The sequence below is a fragment of the Labeo rohita genome, chromosome 13, assembly GCF_022985175.1.
Source record: "Labeo rohita strain BAU-BD-2019 chromosome 13, IGBB_LRoh.1.0, whole genome shotgun sequence".
NCBI lineage: Eukaryota > Metazoa > Chordata > Actinopteri > Cypriniformes > Cyprinidae > Labeo > Labeo rohita.
Genome location: NC_066881.1, coordinates 23,416,779 through 23,434,394, shown reverse-complemented (window position 1 = coordinate 23,434,394; position 17,616 = coordinate 23,416,779). Strand labels below are relative to the sequence as shown.

The 17,616-nt window shown below is 36.5% G+C and overlaps 1 protein-coding gene across 1 annotated transcript in view; it reads right to left on the bottom strand.

The window, feature by feature from the left end:
- brf1a (BRF1 RNA polymerase III transcription initiation factor subunit a) overlaps positions 1-17,616 on the bottom strand; it is a 56,072-nt gene continuing 38,456 nt past the window's right edge. The window contains exons 13-19 of the mRNA XM_051125459.1: positions 14,056-14,117; positions 13,690-13,771; positions 13,532-13,587; positions 13,181-13,443; positions 5,936-5,987; positions 4,013-4,172; positions 1-1,199 (exon numbers count right to left, since the gene is read on the bottom strand). Of these exons, the coding sequence (XP_050981416.1) occupies positions 1,162-1,199; positions 4,013-4,172; positions 5,936-5,987; positions 13,181-13,443; positions 13,532-13,587; positions 13,690-13,771; positions 14,056-14,117 (713 nt within the window). The 3' untranslated portion in view covers positions 1-1,161. The remainder of the gene's footprint in view (positions 1,200-4,012; positions 4,173-5,935; positions 5,988-13,180; positions 13,444-13,531; positions 13,588-13,689; positions 13,772-14,055; positions 14,118-17,616) is intronic.

The window sequence follows — 17,616 nt, the reverse complement described above, 5'->3', positions numbered from 1 at the left end:
ACTTTGCTAACAGAAGGAAAAATATTTTACTTATATCTTTTGGTCTGGGAGAGAACAAACTATAAATAAAGTAAAATGTTCTCAAAAAGCACTCTCTTTCCCATACTGAGAATTCAGATATAAGTAGTACAATTAAAACACTGTTTTTGTCCTCAATAACAAACAAATACTAAACTATGTTATTTCTCTGACATCAGTCCATTTCAAAACAATCCAACACTGTAAACATTTTTCTTTGAAAAACAATATATATATATAGATTGCATTTTGTAAAGATTTATCTGGAATGAATTTTTCAAGTATTCTCATTTGGTTTGATCTCCATGTCTCCATAGTAAATCCGAAAAACAGCAAACAACAGCAAACATCAAAAAGAATTATATTCTAATCAAAGTACCATTTAAATACTATATTCAAATAAAAAAAACTTAACTTAACTAGCCCAAATGGAAAATCCATCTGACCAGTATGTAATTCAATAATAATAATAATAATAAAAAAGGCACTAGAAAACCAGCCAAGCAGCGGAGCAAAATTTAACACTGTTACTAGTCAGATTTTACACCTGTAACTCTAACTCTAACTGAATACTAAGCACATAAAGCTACATCTGGTTTAAAGAATAACACTCTGGCTCTAAAAATCATCATTACTATTTTCCAGACCTGTATACTGCAATATTTAAAGGCACGTGTACATGAACACATTTGTCCGCACACGAGCCTGAGCCTCATGTGGGCTAATCGCTTTAGATGTGCAAGATCATATGTCATCATTAGTCTAAAACACACAGTAATACAGTTAGCTAGCAGGCTTACACACTCCAGAGAGAGAATCATCATTCTCAATCACCACACACACATCCATTTACTCTCATACTTCTGTTGGTGTGCTGTGAGTTTAAATGGTTTTTAAGTTACTTAGCACATATAAGCTAAGAACACACACGCACCTATGGAAAAGCAAGGATGTGGAATCTTTGTTCTTGTTTAGCGGTAACTGTCCATCCTTTGTAGTGTAGATTTCTCATCCTGCAGACATAAGCATGGACACTAGAGGTAATGAGATGGAGGTTGCATATGTGTGTTTTGGGGTCAGAATAAGCAGCAGGGTAAGTGTTAGTGTGTCCTCTCCACTGGTGCTCCCATAGGCACTCTGGATTCAGAAGCCATCATCATCATCTACTTCACAGCCGTAATCTGTAGACAGAAAAGAAGAGGAATGCAGAAAGGTTAGGACAAAACTTAACACTCTTTTCTGAACTACATAACTAAATTGTTAAATAACGTCATTATTTATTTTCTTTGCAGACTAAAAGTATCTTGTAACTTCATAAAATTACAATCGAACCACTGATGTCACATGGACTGTTTTAATGATGTCTTTACTACCTTTCTGTGCCTTGAACATTTCAGTTGTGTTGCTGTCTATGCAGAGTCAGAAATCTCTTGGATTTCATCAAAATGTCTTAATTTGTGTTCCGAAGATGAACGAAGGTCTTACAGGTTTGGAACAACATGAGGGTGAGTAATTAATGACAGAATTTTAATTTTTGGGTGAACTTTCCCTTTAACTAAAACTATTTTTGTTAAATATAAATATTAGATAACCTTTAACTTAAAAAAATAAATAAATAAAATATAGCTGCTAACAGCGATTACCGAGGTTCAAGCGCTTTAAGGCATTTAAGCACATTAAAAGACATTATTTAGCAAGCCTGTAATCACCTAAATCAATGATTTAAAAAATAATTTTTGGCAAATCCACATAATGTACCATAGATACACATAATGTAACATTTATGACTGTTATAGCACCAGTTTTGGTCTGATCTCCCCTTAAAACTTTGCATGCTTGTTTAGAATCACCTGTCGCATGTGCGTACCAGATTTCTTGAAGTTTTGAGTTTTCCTTTAGACTTTATAGGATTTTGGGTAAATTTGGACAGGCCCTTTTTCTGAATAACCCCATTATAGCTTCCCAAAGGATACATTTCAAATTTTTTTTTTATAATTATTGACTTAGAAAGTCCAGAGAATTGTGTTTTTTCCAGATTGAGCAAAAAACCTAGGACTAGTTCGCAGAAAAAAAAAAAGTAGCTTTTTTACATGTTCGCAATCATTCAACAAACTTTTGATTGACAGCAGTGGTTCTAGAGGCAAAGTCGTCTGTAATGAAGAGTTCTATCATATGATATGAATATCATGTACACTACCGTTCAAAAGTTTGGGGTCAGTAAGACTTGTAATAGTCTTTAAAGAAGTCTCTTATGCTCATCAAGGCTGCATTTATTTGATTAAAAATATAGAAAAAAAACAGTAATATTGCAAAATGTTTTTACAATATAAAATAATGTTTTTTATTTTAACATACTTTAAAATAGAATTTATTCCTGTGATGAAAAGCTGAATTTTTATCAGCTGTTACTCCAGTCTTAAGTGTCACATGATCCTTCAGAAATCATTCTAATATGCGGATTTATTATTAGAATGATCAATGTTGGATAATATCAACAGTTGTGCTGCCAAATATTTTTTGGAACCTGTGATTTTTTTTTTTTTTTTTTTTTTTTTTCAGGATTCTTTCATGAATAACAAGTTTAAAAAGTACAGTGTTTATTCAAAATATAAATATTTTATAACAATGTAAATTATTTATTATTAACTTTTAATAAACTTTTAATTATTAACTTAATACATCCTTGGTGAATAAAAGTATTAATTTCTTAAAAAAAAAAAAAAAAAAAAAAAAAGAAACAAAAATGTACTGACCCCAAACTTTTTAACGGTAGTGTATGTGCAAAAAACCACGCAATGTACAATCATTTATGCCCTTGAAAAATGCGATATTGCCCGCCAGTGGCCCATTTCTTTCAAATTTCTCACAGACCTGTAGGCCAAATAGGCCCACCGAGTTTCGTTCCAATTGGCCTCCATTAGCCTTGTCTAACAGGTGCTCAAATCTCATTGGCCGATGGCAGCCATGTGTTTTTGAGATACGCAAATGTCCTTAAAGACACTTGTGGCACTTTGAACCATGACCGTGCACAGCGATTTTCATGTTAATAGGGCAAATGGTTGCATAAGTAGTTAAAGTTATTTTCCTCTCATAGCGCCACCAAGTGGCCAAGCTCTGTAATTTTTGCCATGTGACATCAGACTCAGCTCTTGCATAAGTGTTTTGAGTTCGTTAAAGATATCTCATTATAGTTATAGGCATTTTACTAAAAGTGGTCCTGCCCCTTTCAAACGTTTTGGCGCCCCTCCGAGATGGTGGGTCGAAAGTTCAACTTTTTTATGATAATCATTGATATTCACTCTCCGGAGAATCAATCTGCACTGGTTTGGTTCTGATCGGGCGAAAAACCTAGGACTAATTCGCAAAAGTAGTTTTTTCAAAAAAAGCCAAAATACCTGGAAATTTGACCAACCTCACGTCATCATTTTGAGCCAACGATTCCAATGACATAAGACACTTGAGTCTGCGATTGACAGTTTTAAGAGTTATTAGCGATTTTGTACTTTTGATTGCTGTAACGCCCCCATCAAGATGATTGGGGCGAGCTTTGCTGATGTTGTCGGTGGTGTGAGTATTACCATTCTTCCAAGTTTCAAGTAGCTACGACTAACAGTTTGGTCTGCCTGATCAGATTCCTGATTCTTGACCATTCTAACAATTACAACAGGGTTTCAGCGCTATGTGTTTGAACCCCTAATAAAAAAAATGTTGTGTTGCCAACTAACTGAAATGAGTACTAAAATGACTAAAACTGAAATTAAAATAAGGCTAAATAGAAATATTTTAAATACAAATAACAAAAGCACATAAATACTTAAGTTAAAATGACTAAATTAAATGAAAAATGAGAACATAGAAATCCCACTTGAAAATATTAATAAATATGAAGCTAGTGTATAAATAACACTAAAATACCACTGGCCTAAAAGAAATTTATAAATGTCTTTATAAATTGATCCTAAAAGTGAAGGGCAGACTTCATTGCATCACATACCAGTGCCGCCCATTAACTCCATGGCACTGACACAGTGTTCGTCCTCCTCCTCCTCCTCTTCTTCATCAGCAGGGTCTTCGTACGCCACTGGTCCGCTCTCCACAACAATAGCATTCTGGGTTGGAGCAGCAGGAGTGGCCACTGGGGCGCCAACCCCGTTCTGAAGGTACAGAAGAGAAAGTCAACATTAAATGGCAATCCCAGCTCATCTTGTGACCACCAGCATGTTTCCAAGTGAAACAGGATATTCTGTGTGAGGTTAAAAATGTAGAGTGGAATTGATTGATTGGATAGTGAAAAGCAGTTGGCTGGGGAGGGGCTGAAAATAAGAATTTGTGAGGTCAAATGGACATCTTTTCAGAAGCAGAGCAACTACAAAGTAATTTCTTACTGAGGCTGTTTATTATTGTGAGTACTAAACTAAGTTCTCTTTCATGTCTTATTGCACTTCAACTGTCAAATACACACAATTTATGTTAAAAGCACACAGGAGTTACAAAAACAGTCGGTTATGTCTGTGAAGGCAAACAGCTGGGAATTAAATTGCATGTTTATATTAGATCTGTGTGGCAGCAGTGTAATATACAGTATATAAATCAATAAACCCACTGCTCTCTTGTCTCCTCCAAGGCTGGGAGTCTAAATAGTGTTCTGTGCTCATCTGTGCAGCCAACAACAAATCAGTTAGCATGCTTTGCTTTAACTTTTGCCATGGGGCGGTAATATTATAAGATCCCTTTACCACATCACCGGGAGAGCAAAATCGACGTGCTTGTTTTTCATATGCTTAGAGAAAATAGCTATGTTGTCCTTTTTCACGTTTTCTGGGTTGGTATATGCATTGGGGACCCAATTATAAGACAAACATGGAAAATGTCAGATTTTTATATGTCACCTTTAAGAGCAAGATATTTAAGTTATTAAACAATTATGAATACGTTTCCCTTTTTGGATAACGAGCATCAACGAACTGCACAATAAGATAAAAGATGGGTATTAATAAAGTCACTAGGGTCAGCTTGGATTTGGTGGCTTCAAAATACTTACAAAACGTCCTTTACTAACTCTGACCGTGTGCTCCTATTACCATGCTCCTGCAAATGAGGATAACACTTCTCATCACAAGTTAGCTTCAGATTTAGCAACAGTTAACCTTGTTAGTGAATTTATAAGTGGTTTATTTTCCTGAGGGACAAAGGGAATACCGTCAATCACAAAGCTTCATTTTCCGTTGCCAAGTGATGGCAAGAGGTTGCCTAGTTACCCGAGTATTGACCCCTGGAGGTAGTAGTTTTGCCCTGGGTTCAAAAGAGCGTTAATTATGTATTTTCTCACACACACAGAAGTTTAGAAGTAGTAGAAGAAAAACCAGAGACTAAGATAAGACAGACAGAATGACTTAACAGAGAAAAACAAGACAGAGGAGAAAAGATCAAGGACTCTGACATACAGAAAGATGAAGCATCATGGAAGACACAGCCGGAGGGAGTGACAGAGCCACTGAAGAGCTCCAGCAGTCTACGGGCCAGAACACCGTCAAGGGATCAGCAGGAGTCAAGAGAAAAGAGCATGTGTCATCAAGGCCTCCTCAGAGTCCAGACATCAGCGCCCCACTTTCCCTTGCAGTCTGAGGCGGTACATTAGCTTACAATATGCAAACTCAAACTGCCGCCTTTGAGCATCGGCTTAGAGTTAGACTGATCTAGGAGCAGTTCGGTGGATCAAAATAATTCTCTTAATTTAGACATGAAAAGGAAGGACCCGTTTCTAGGTCAACTTAATGCAGTTTTCCTGCGCTGGAGACGAGCTAAGTGAAGCTCTGGGCCAAAGGGGCATTTGAGGGTTAAGGAAAAGTGGTTTAATATATCCAGAGACCTGTCAAGGATGCGCTAGTAGGAAGGACGGTGATTTAAATTCACTCACCTGATCGAGGGCCAGCTTCTTAGAGGGCTGCGCACACACGAGGGGCTGTAACCTTGGAGACAGCAAAAAAGAAAGAGAGAGAGAGGGAAAAAGACATATAGACAAGATCATTAAGAGAACATGGCTCATTTTTTAGAAAGCTGCTCAGTTTTTTTTTTTTTAAATCTGAATCTCAAAAGTTGACAGAAACACAAGGTCAAAAAAAAAAAAAAAAAAAAAAAAAAAATCTTACCATCCAGTAAGTAAACTCAATATTTACCTCAGCTTTGTTCTTTTCAATTCACTGCTTAAGTCACTGACTTATTATAATGCAAATCTTGACACATTATTTAAATTAATTCCCTAAATGTCTGTAATTTAAATTTTATCAACCCAGAAAAGCATGAGACCCACTGAGATTCTAACGACCCCCTGTTTCACAATGAAATGTCACTCTGTATATTTAGTTAAAATGTATTCACTGTATTCTTCAGAGCCAAAATGCATGAAGAACAACATTTGTGAATCTAGCGCATGGTGGTAGACATGGACAAGTCCTGTCTTGAATTACCGTCAACCTCAAATCTCTCACTGTAAAATTCCCAGTAGAATAAACATGGCAGCTCGAGTGACAACAGGAGGGGGAGATCGAGAGACAGACAGAGAAAGAGGGGGCAGGACAAGCACAGAAGAATCCAGAGACGCAGTTACGATCTCAGTATTTGCAAGTCAACGTGCTGTGGCACATTCGAATAATGAGTTTACTCATTATTCCAGCAAATGTAAGATATGTTAATGAGGTATGGATATGATGCACTAAACCCGCAGCATAAATAAACGCTAATCAGAATCATATGATTCTCCTGATAATACATCTGAATATGCAGAAGAGTTTCAGCTCTCATGGGAGCAGTTCTCTTTATATAACCACAAGCCATCCCAAATCTGCTCAAACGCACATATTAAACTCCACTCAAACATCTCTCTCACAGACAGAAGGTTAGAGAAATTAAAAGAAAGAATGATAGAAACATGGATATAATGAATGAACGACAGATAGGAAGAATGACAAAAAAAGAACAGAAAGATGGATAGAATGACAAAAAGAAGGATAGAAAGATGGATAAAAAGACAAAAAGGATAGAAAGATGGACAGAACAATAGAAAGGATAAAAAGATGAACAGAAGATGAATAGAATGACAGAAATTATATACTGAATTAGAAGAGATATAAAAAGGATTTAAAAGATGGATAGAAAGGATAAAAATCGAAAGAACAAAAGGAATAAGGAAGGAAAGAAGGACAGAATGATAGAAAAATGGATTGAAAGAACAAATAGAACAATAGAAAGAAGGGTAGAATGATAAAAAGATGGCAGAACAATAGAAAGAATAATATAACAAAAGATGGACAAAACCGTAGAAGGATACAATGAAAAGATAGAAAGTTGAATAGATCAACAGATAGATCGATATAGATTGACAGAACAACAGAATGACAGAGAACGATAGACAGACAGAATAATAGATAGATGATAAAACGATACATAGAACGATAGATAGAACAATTAATAGAACAACAGATAGATAGATGACAAAACGATAGATAGATAGATAGATAGATAGATAGACAGATAGATAAATTAACACAACGACAGACAGAACAATAGAATGGCAGATATATAGAATAGATAGATAGACGATAAAATGATAGATAGATAGATAGATAGATAGATAGATAGATAGATAGATAGATAGATAGATAGATAGATAGATAGATAGATAGATAGATAGATAGATAGATAGAACAACAGAATGACAGACAGACAGATAGACAGATAGATAGATAGATAGATAGATAGATAGATAGATAGATAGATAGATAGATCGATAGATAGATAGACACAACGACAGACAGAACGATAGATAGACAATAGACAGAACAATAGAATGACAGATACATAGAACGATAGATAGAACGATAGATAGACAATAAAATGATAGATAGATAGATAGATAGATAGATAGATAGATAGATAGATAGATAGATAGATAAGAGTGACAGAACGATAGACAGACAGAACAATATAATGATAGATAGAATGATAGAACGATAGATAGATAGAACAACAGAATGACAGATAGATAGAATGACCGATATATAGAACGATAGAACGATAGATAGATAGAACGATAGATAGATAGAACGATAGATAGATAGATAGATAGATAGATAGATAGATAGATTCCTTCAGATTCTCAGTCAGTAACACAGCCATGCATGGCTGACAGTCCTTCACAACCCAGCATGTGAGTGTCCTATTGATGCTACAGTGCATTCTGGGATGGGGAGCGGTGCAGTACTTGGCATGAAAACAAGCAGTCAGAGCCAAAACACAGCGACAACATTCTATTCCTGAGAAACAGTCTGTTCCACAAACACACAGATTCACATGTGCGTCAAGGGCCGATAAACTGTTCACACCACTGAGTTGGGGTCAACACCACTGGGTCAATTATTCAAAACACAGAGCACAACAATAATGATTAGGGGTGGGAATCAGGGACCTGCTGATGCGCTATATTGATATCTGGGTCACAATACAATAATATTGTGATTCTCTGTGACAGTTATTCAAAACATTGATATATTGTGATGAGCTACTCTATTTTCTTTCATCTGAATTGAACCTTGCTCCTTTTTAAAATCATACTTTTGATTTTAGGTAGTAGCTATTTCATATACTTTTTTTTTTCTCTCACAATTAGTAATGATGTGCGTATGACCTCATTCCAGAGAGTCTTTGGTTTGTGGTTGTGATGACTCCATTGCTTTCTCACAGAACATTATAAACCATTCAGCTTTCACTCTGACCTTCAGCATCACACTGCTCTCAGTCTGTGACTAAATGGCTGATGTCAACAGGGGCATTTATTTTATTAAGCTGAAGGTGCATGACACTATTACCGCTGAGTGCATAAAATGAGCAAACACTGTCTAAGAAGTAGGTATCTTCATCTCAGAAGCCTGCCTTTGTTCCAGGCAAAAATAACAGTCGCTCTTTTCCTCAAGGATGACGAAAACTTCCTCTCGTTTTTGGGTCAATTCAGCCTTGAGAAAAACCCAACTTTCTTTGATCTCGCAGACAGCAGACAGCTCACCTCTCCCTCTCCGTCTCTCTCTCCAGAGATGCAGGTTTTCTGCAAGTAAGCTGATTAAGAAAGAAACTTCGAGCCGACAGCAGAAAGATCCTCGGAGGAAGCAAGAGAAAGGAAAAAAAAAAAAAAAAAAAAAAAAAAAATGGAAAGAGAGAGTCTATAACAGCTGTCTGAGAGAGCAAGACGGGGAGACTGTTTAATTACCAGATGTGTGATGGTGTGAGATGGCGATTTCTGGCACTCCAGGTGTGAATGTCTAACTTGAGATGGTCTCATGTATGGATACAGAGAAAGTGTTAGAAGAACAAAGGAACAGGGGACTGCAAAAATGAGGGTAATCCATCTCAGGTTCTCTAATGAAAACCTTTTCATTTCAGCAAAAAATGAACACTGTCTCACACAAACGCTCACACTTTTTTTGTAATCTCAGTGGCTCTGTATAAATGCTGAGCTGTGGGTATTTGGGAGGACAGGAAAATGACCAGAAAAGGTGGGAGGAGAGCAAGGGAGAGGGGGTTAAAACAGCAGGGGGCAATTATACAGGCTATTTCTGGACAACAGTGAGAGAAAGTGAGAGACTTATTAAATTTAAGGTTCAGAAGCATGGAGGGACAAACAGACCAGCAGATGGGTAGATGTTCAGGTAATTGCGGGATGCCGGGAATATGCTGTAAAAAAGAAAAACAGCAGAGAGGCAGAAAAGGGAGGTTGCGTGTCTATGTGTGTGTGTCTGTGTGTAACAGTACACAATACCTCAGTGTGTCACAGAGGGTGGACTGAACGGAATACAATGGCTTTACTGTCAGCAGAACATCATACACACACACACACACACACTGAACTACACTAATTTGAGTTTCTATGATAAATTCAGGTTCGGCTGAAATAGGACAGGAAACCCCTTAAGAGGTTTGGGAATATATTGAATATTCACATTGTATTTACAAAGACTTTAATTGCGATTTAAAATTAAGCAACTTTGTGAATATGCATGAATTTGATTAATTGACCATTAGGTTTCTACACAAATTAGAATTCACTGATTCATTAAAAAAATGTTCATTAAAGTCTCTGCATAACATTAGATTAGCATTTAACTGAAATAAAAAGCTTTTGTAACATTATGCACTTTACCATTCAAAAGCTTGGAGTCAGTATATTGTTTTTTTCTTGGAAAAAAATCATAGAAATTAATACTTTTCTTTAGCAAGGATGCTTTAAATTGATCAAAAGTGATGATAAAAACATGTATAAGAATATTTCTATTTCAGATTAATGCTGTTCTTCTGAACTTTCTATTCAAACAAACCTGAAAAAATTATACTCAGCTGTTTTCAACATAATAATAATAATACATGTTTTTTGAGCAGCAAATCAGAATATGATTAGAATGATTTCTGTAGGATCATGTCACTGGAGTAATGACGCTAAAAATTCAGCTTTGAAATAACAGGAATAAATTACATTTTAAAATATATTAAAATAGAAACAGTTATTTTAAATAGTAAAAAATATTTCAAAATTGTACTTTTTTTGGTGTACTTTGGATCAAATAAATGCAGGCTAGGTGAGCAGAAGAGAAAAAAAAAACATCAAAAATCTTACAGTGTAAATTAATACTTTTATTCAGCAAGGGTGTGTTAAATTGATAAAGAAAGTGAGACTTATATTGTTAGAAAAGATGTCTTTTTAAAATCAATGCTGTACTTTTAAACTTTTTATTCATCAAAGAATCCTGAAATAGTATCACAGGTTGCAAAAAAATTAATAATTAACTGTTTCTAACACTGATAATAAATCAGCATATTAGAGTGATTTCTGAGGGATCATGTGACACTGAAGTCTGGAGTAACGATGCTGGAAATTCAGTTTTGTATCAAATTCAGTTTTGCATATATTTTAAAGTATATTAAAACGCAAAACCGTTATTTTAAATTGTAATAATATTTTGAAATATAACCGTTTTTTTCTGTATTTTCAATCAAATAAATGCAGCATTGTTGAGCAGAAGAGATTCCTTAAAAAAAAAAAAAAATCTTATCTTATAGCCTTTTTTAGAGCTATATTGCTAAGCCCTAGAAAAAGTCTAGAAGTGAATGAATAAACAATGAAAAAGGAACGAAAGGTCATCTTTGAGCTGTAAAAGACAGGCCACTGAATAATACAGACGCTCCCATCCAGGTAGACTCCATTCAGTAAACAGACTGTAGGCTTTTATGAGTGAGAAAAAGAGAAAAACTGAGAAAGAGAGAGCGAGATTGGCATGGTAACAGTGTAATGGCTTTTAAAAGGATGCTCAGATTGCTCACCTTTCCATTCAGAAAAAAAAACAAAACATAAAAGCTACTTTCAGAATGAATGATTCAACAGAACTATCCTGTTCATTCATCAAGAAAAACACTACACGCAGATAAAACTGTCCACTCAAAGAGAGAGACAGAAAAAAAGAGAAAGAATTGCTTATTGTTCCATGATATTGGCCTCACTATGTCAGAGACAAACTGAAGGTGGAGCACATTTTCTATGCAGGGCCACCATGAGCCTCTCCTAAAAGAGAGAATATATCCATGACTAATGACAACCTAGAAGAGCCTTCAGCCAAAGACTAACAGCATGAATGGAAATGAGTACACAGTAGTACAACACACACACACATACACTCTCTAAAAAGGAGGGTACCAGGGAGTGGGCCGCAGTGGGGCCTCACTTTAAATATGTGCTCTAAACTTTAATGTGTTCCATACCGGCATTTAACGACTAAATATAGAGCAGAACGGGGCTATTCTGACTGACCATATGCATGGGACTTTCTCTCTCTCTCACACACACAAACACACACCCACGGCTAATTTAGCCCAGACTGGGCTATTCTTAACAGACCTGCCCTGTACTCAAGGGCAGGAAAGGGTAAAGGACATAAAATAGAGAGAGAAACAAACATAAGAACCTTTCACACTTGCAGCCCGACCCACAAAGCTCTAGGGATTTTCCATTTGAGGGTCATGAGTGAGATCCTAATTAGCTTTTCTCTGCATTACGAATTCACGCATATGGGAATTTACAGTTTCAACAAGAATTTCTTTTCTTATATACATGCCACATTATCAGTCTCACAAGCAAAATTATCTTTTAGAGGACCTAAAACATATACTATGATATTATATAACAAGATGCTATATTAGTGAAAGAAACCAGCATCAGTAAGACAGAATCACCAGTATAACCACAAAAACATGTGATCTGCATGACTAATGCAGCATGGAAAATGTCAAAGCAGAAAGCATTATGGCATAATAGGCTAATTTTATTAGACTGCTTGCTGTTACTACGCTGAAGTAAAGCATTAACAAAATGATTATTTCAATGATTTATAAACAGAAGGCAGACTCTGCGTAGCAGATGGACCTTGTTTAAACATTGTAAAATGATAGATAAAAAAAAGTTTTAATTTTGAAAATACAAAGAAGAAGTACAGTTACAGTCTTGTACCCTGCTATTGTGTGTCCGTAGGTCTATAGTTAGCATAGAGAAGAAAAAGAGCCTAGTTGGTTACAGGAAAGAGTCCAAAAAAGGGGTGTGGGCAGATGAATAAAAATCAGGGCGTATCAACAGTAGTAGATCTGTTTTTAGACTGTCCAATTCAGCATTCGAACGACGTTCACAACAGTTTTTTGCATTAAAATTATTTTCTCATCCTAAGCAATCTCAAAATGTTTAGTATAGTGCAACACTATCACAGCCAATCAGAACATTTTTGAGCTTTAATTTGTAGCAATGCAGATTTTTTGGACCAATAAGATTTCTCTGTGGGCGGGGCGACCCGTGCTGACACGAAAAAGTACTAGAAACCAAAACAACCAACAAAATGTCTAGTCACTTATCACAGTTTTATTTAGATGGAGGAGATTTTTTCACATTATTCTTGGATAGGATGTGGGGTTAGACTGTGATGGTGTGAATTTTGTAGGACAGATGGCAAGTTATGTTGTATAAAGGATTTTTTAGGACAAAAAGTGTAATTGAAGGTGTGTGGGCAAAAAAGCAGGGAGTGCGAGAAAAACAGAAATAAATCGAGACAGAAGAAACCTTTCTCCTACAGTTCCATACCTCTTGCCAAAGCTGCTGATAGTTTTGCCAATCTTGGGTGAAGTCAGTTGGGGTTTCCGTTGGCGGGCCGCGGGGGTTCTTTTGGCTCCGGCAGAAGCTTCTTCAGTCTGGCGAGTGGGACTTTTTGGGCTGGATTTGTTCAAGTCTTTCAGAACGTCGTAGTTTATTTTAGTGGAGATGCGTTTCTGCTCCAACATCTTTTCGATGGCTTCGTCTGCAGTGCTGGCATTGATGGGCTCACGCCTCCGTGCCTTCTTTTTAGGCTTTGAGACGACACAAAAACAAGAAGGTAAACACATACACATTTGTGACCCTGAAAACTGCATCTGCATTTATGTAGTGGCTTGTTACCTTCCGCTCTTTATATGTACCCTCCTCCTTTTCCTTTGCTATTCTTTCCTCCTTTTCTAAAGAAAAACACTTGGCTTTAACAAAAGTGTTTGGAAATCATTTTAAATGAATCTGTCAAGGGTAAAATAAACAAATTGGACATTTCAATCCCATTCCACCTTTCTGTTCTTTGAGGTAGTCTGCATTTTGAAGCATCCATAGTTCAGTCTTCACCTTAACTTCCTTTTCATTAAGGATGTACTAAGAGAAAAAACAGAGAAACACAATATATAATCCCTCACGTCATGGTGAACAAGCTGAAGAGACAACTGAGTAAATTGCAACATATCTCAAGCCACTCTACTCTAATGCAATCCTATTATACATTTTTGGATGTGAAATCCCCATCTCAGATTTCAGCTTCATAGAACCGCAATGATACTGAATCTCTCAAAGGAAAAGACTTCAAACATGAGCTTATGTAACTCTCTATTTGCTTTCAAAGCAAATTACCATGTCGTTACCATAGTGAGGTCAAAACTCACCCGATCGATTTCATCCTCGTCGATACCGCTCAGGTCTAGCTCACCGTTTTCTGCCTCCACATCTGAGGAAGAAAAGACTGTTCCTAAATACTTAAATTTTAGGTGTAGACGTAACACAAGTCTAAATAAATCTGTGCACAGATGCTTTCTTGTTTAATTATCATATGATCATAATATAATTGTTTAGTTTTTTTCCACAAATTATTACCAGAAAGCACTTAAAATAAGTGTTCAAAATAATAAAAAAAATACATTAAATAAAATAAAAAATGTAAATCTCTTTTAGACTGCTTTGGCAAAGAAAGAGTCTCTTCTTGTGTTTTCTCTGGATAATTAAAGCGTATTCAATGTTTCACTTTCCTAAGGAGAAACACATGCTGATTATGCGTAATGAAAGATTCAGCATTTACATTTATGCTGCCATTCATCAGAAAACGGTTTTCATTTAGGTTAGTGGATATATACAGAAAAACCCACTGCAGTCCAACCTTAAAACCTTCACATAAAATGTCCCTCAGCAAAATCACGTGGCAAAATAAACTCAAATGCATGTGTGTGTTACTCTGTGGTTTCTGCCCTGTAGCAAATCTTATTGGAAAGTCCACTGGGGCTGCTGGGATCATTATAACAGTGGCTCTACAGTAGCAACTTCCAGGGTTATTCTCCCTCTGCCTTCCGTTTTTTCCTCCTTTCCAGGTCCAGTTCCTCCCTTCCCCCAACTTTACTCTTTTCTTGCTGCCTGGAGATTTTGGCAATGGTTCAGAAGTTTGCTTTATAGAGCATCCCTCTCTCATGTGTTGTAATGGGGTTAGGGGGGAAAAACATGGGGCCCTCAATGCCAGCAGATCCCCTAAGTCACGAAACCTGACCTTCTGAACATGCACAGACAAAACACACAGGGTTCTCCACCACACATCAAATGCCATGAGTCACATGTGTGTGATGTGGTGAGAGCGTGTATAGCAGAGATTAGTTACAACAGGCGATATAAAACCACAACAGAGAGAGACTACCAGGTGCAGCTGGATTCAAGAAAAGAGTAGATGAATAAAGAGAAGAAGAGAAGCCAAAATGTAATAAAACCAGCAGTGCAGTCTATGTCTTACCCATTAGGCCTAACTTTGTGTTCATGTTCAAATGTTGTTTTTCATACCGTCTGTTTTCATTTACTTAGGACATAACCAATGGCGTGTATCTTGCCAGCAAAGGCAATTTGACTAAAAATAGAATTTAAAACATTCACATGCGCCGCCGCACTACCTGAAGACATATGCATATGCATGAGTGTTTGACAGCAGCTGCTTGTCAGTCAGACAGCACTTAGGGACTTATACTGTTAAATATACCTGTAGCAAATCTGGTAGTGTTACTTTCGTTCAGTATCGACTTGGTAATGAGTGCTCCCACTTAAAGGGATAGTCCACCCAAAAATGAAAATTCTGTCATCATTTACTCACCCTAATGTTAATCCAAAACAGTTCTGTGGTTTTTTTTTTTGCTTGCAACTATAATAAATGGGGACTGAAGGATTCAAACTTCAAAAAGAATCCAAAAGCACCTTATATTTTGTCTATGCAACACATGCACTATATTTCAAGTCTTCACGTAACATGATAATATTAACAGTAGTATGATGCTGAATCTCAATTCGGCAACGTTGAGCAAGACATTCTTATTGTAACGCACATTGAGTGAAATGGCTTCCCGAATGAGAAACGAAAAAAACCAGGGTAGGACTTGATTTTGTCCATCTGAAACTGAATGGGTTGGTGGATTGCTGTTTGTTAATTTTGAGGGCACATGAATTTTACAAAAGCTAAAAATAATGATACACTAACATTTATGGATAAACACTGCAAAATTCCATAAAAACATAAAATTGTCCATTTCGATTTATGACCGTATTCAACATTAATTCTAGAACTGGATCAATCTAATTTGTGAATGAATCATTCAGATTGTTTTTGTGAATCAGATCAATTGATTCAATGGAAAGATCTGAAATAAATATATTGACGCACTGGACATCACTAATTCAGAGAGTGGGGTTAACATTTTTAATGAATATCAACTAATTTCAGTGTGTTCTTTGCACAAAGTTATCATGTGACTACAGAAGACTTAAAATATAGTTACATTGGTTGCTTTTATGGTGCTTTTCCGCACTGTTATTAAAGCTTTTCTCACTGCATAATAAAATAAAATAAAGCTGCAAGCAGCGATTGCCGGGGTTCAAGCAATTTAAGACATTTAAGAACATATGAAAAAAAGCTTACATATTATTTAGCAAGCCTGTAACCACCTAAATCAATGATTTAAAAGCATTTTGGCCATAAATTTTTTTAACTTCTATGACTGTTAAAACGCCAACTGTGGTCCAATCTCCCTAAAACTTTGCATGCTTGTTTAGAATGTGCTCACCAAGTTTTGAGTTTTTTAGAATGTGCTTACCAAGTTTTGAGTTTTTGTTTAGGCTTTATAGGCTTCTGCACATATTTGGACAGGCCCCTTTTCTGAACAACCCTGTTATTGTTTTTCAAAGGGTAAATTTCAACATTTTTAAAAATTAATGACCTAGAGAGACCAGAGAATTGCACTGCAGTGTTTTTTCCAGTTTGAAGAGTGAAAAACCTAAGACTAGTTTGCATCTTTAACATTTTCTCAATAATTTAACAAACTGTTTCACTGACAGCAGTAGTTTTAGAGGCAAAGTCGTTCAGAAAGAGGAGGTCTATCGTATGACACGAATATTGTGCATATGTGTGAAAAAACGTGCAATATACCAACGTTAAAAAAAATTAAATATCACCTCCCAGTGGGCGATGTCTTTCAAATTTCTCACAGACATTTAGAGCCGTGAGCCAAAGAGGCCCACCAAGTTTCGTTCTGATCAACTTCTTGCTTGTCTAACAGTTCTTCAAAGTTTGTTGGCCTATGGTGGCCATGTTTTCGAGATACGCAAATGGACCAAGACCGTGCCTACCGATTTTCATGTTAGTAGGACAAACAGTTGCGTAGTTATGGCCGTTTTTATGTTTTTTCCTCTTACAACACCACCAAGTGGCCAAGCTCTGCGGCTTTTTTCATGTGACCTCAGACTCAGTTCGGTGAAGAAATCTCATTCAGTTCAAAAGTTATAGCAATTTTAGTAAAGGACAGCCCTACCCCTTTATCTGTTTTGGCGTCCCTTTGCGACAGAGAGTCAAAAGTTTAACTTTTTTTTGATAATTATTGATATTCACTCTCCCGAGAGTCCTGCATTGGTTTGGTTCCAATCAGGCGAAAAACCTAGGATTAGTTTGCAAAAGTAAGGTTTTTCAAAAAAACCAAATAGCCTAAAAGTAAAGACACTTGAGCCTTCAATTAACTGTTTAGGAGTTATGAGCGACTTCGTACTTTTGATCGCTGTAGCGCGCCCGTCAGGCCGATTGGGCTGAGCCTTGGTGACGCTGTAGACAGTGTGAGTACTACCATACCTTAAAGTTTCAAGTCTCTACGACTTACGGTTTGGTCTTCCCAATCAGTTTTACGTGGAGATTGCTGATCCTTGGCCATTCTAAC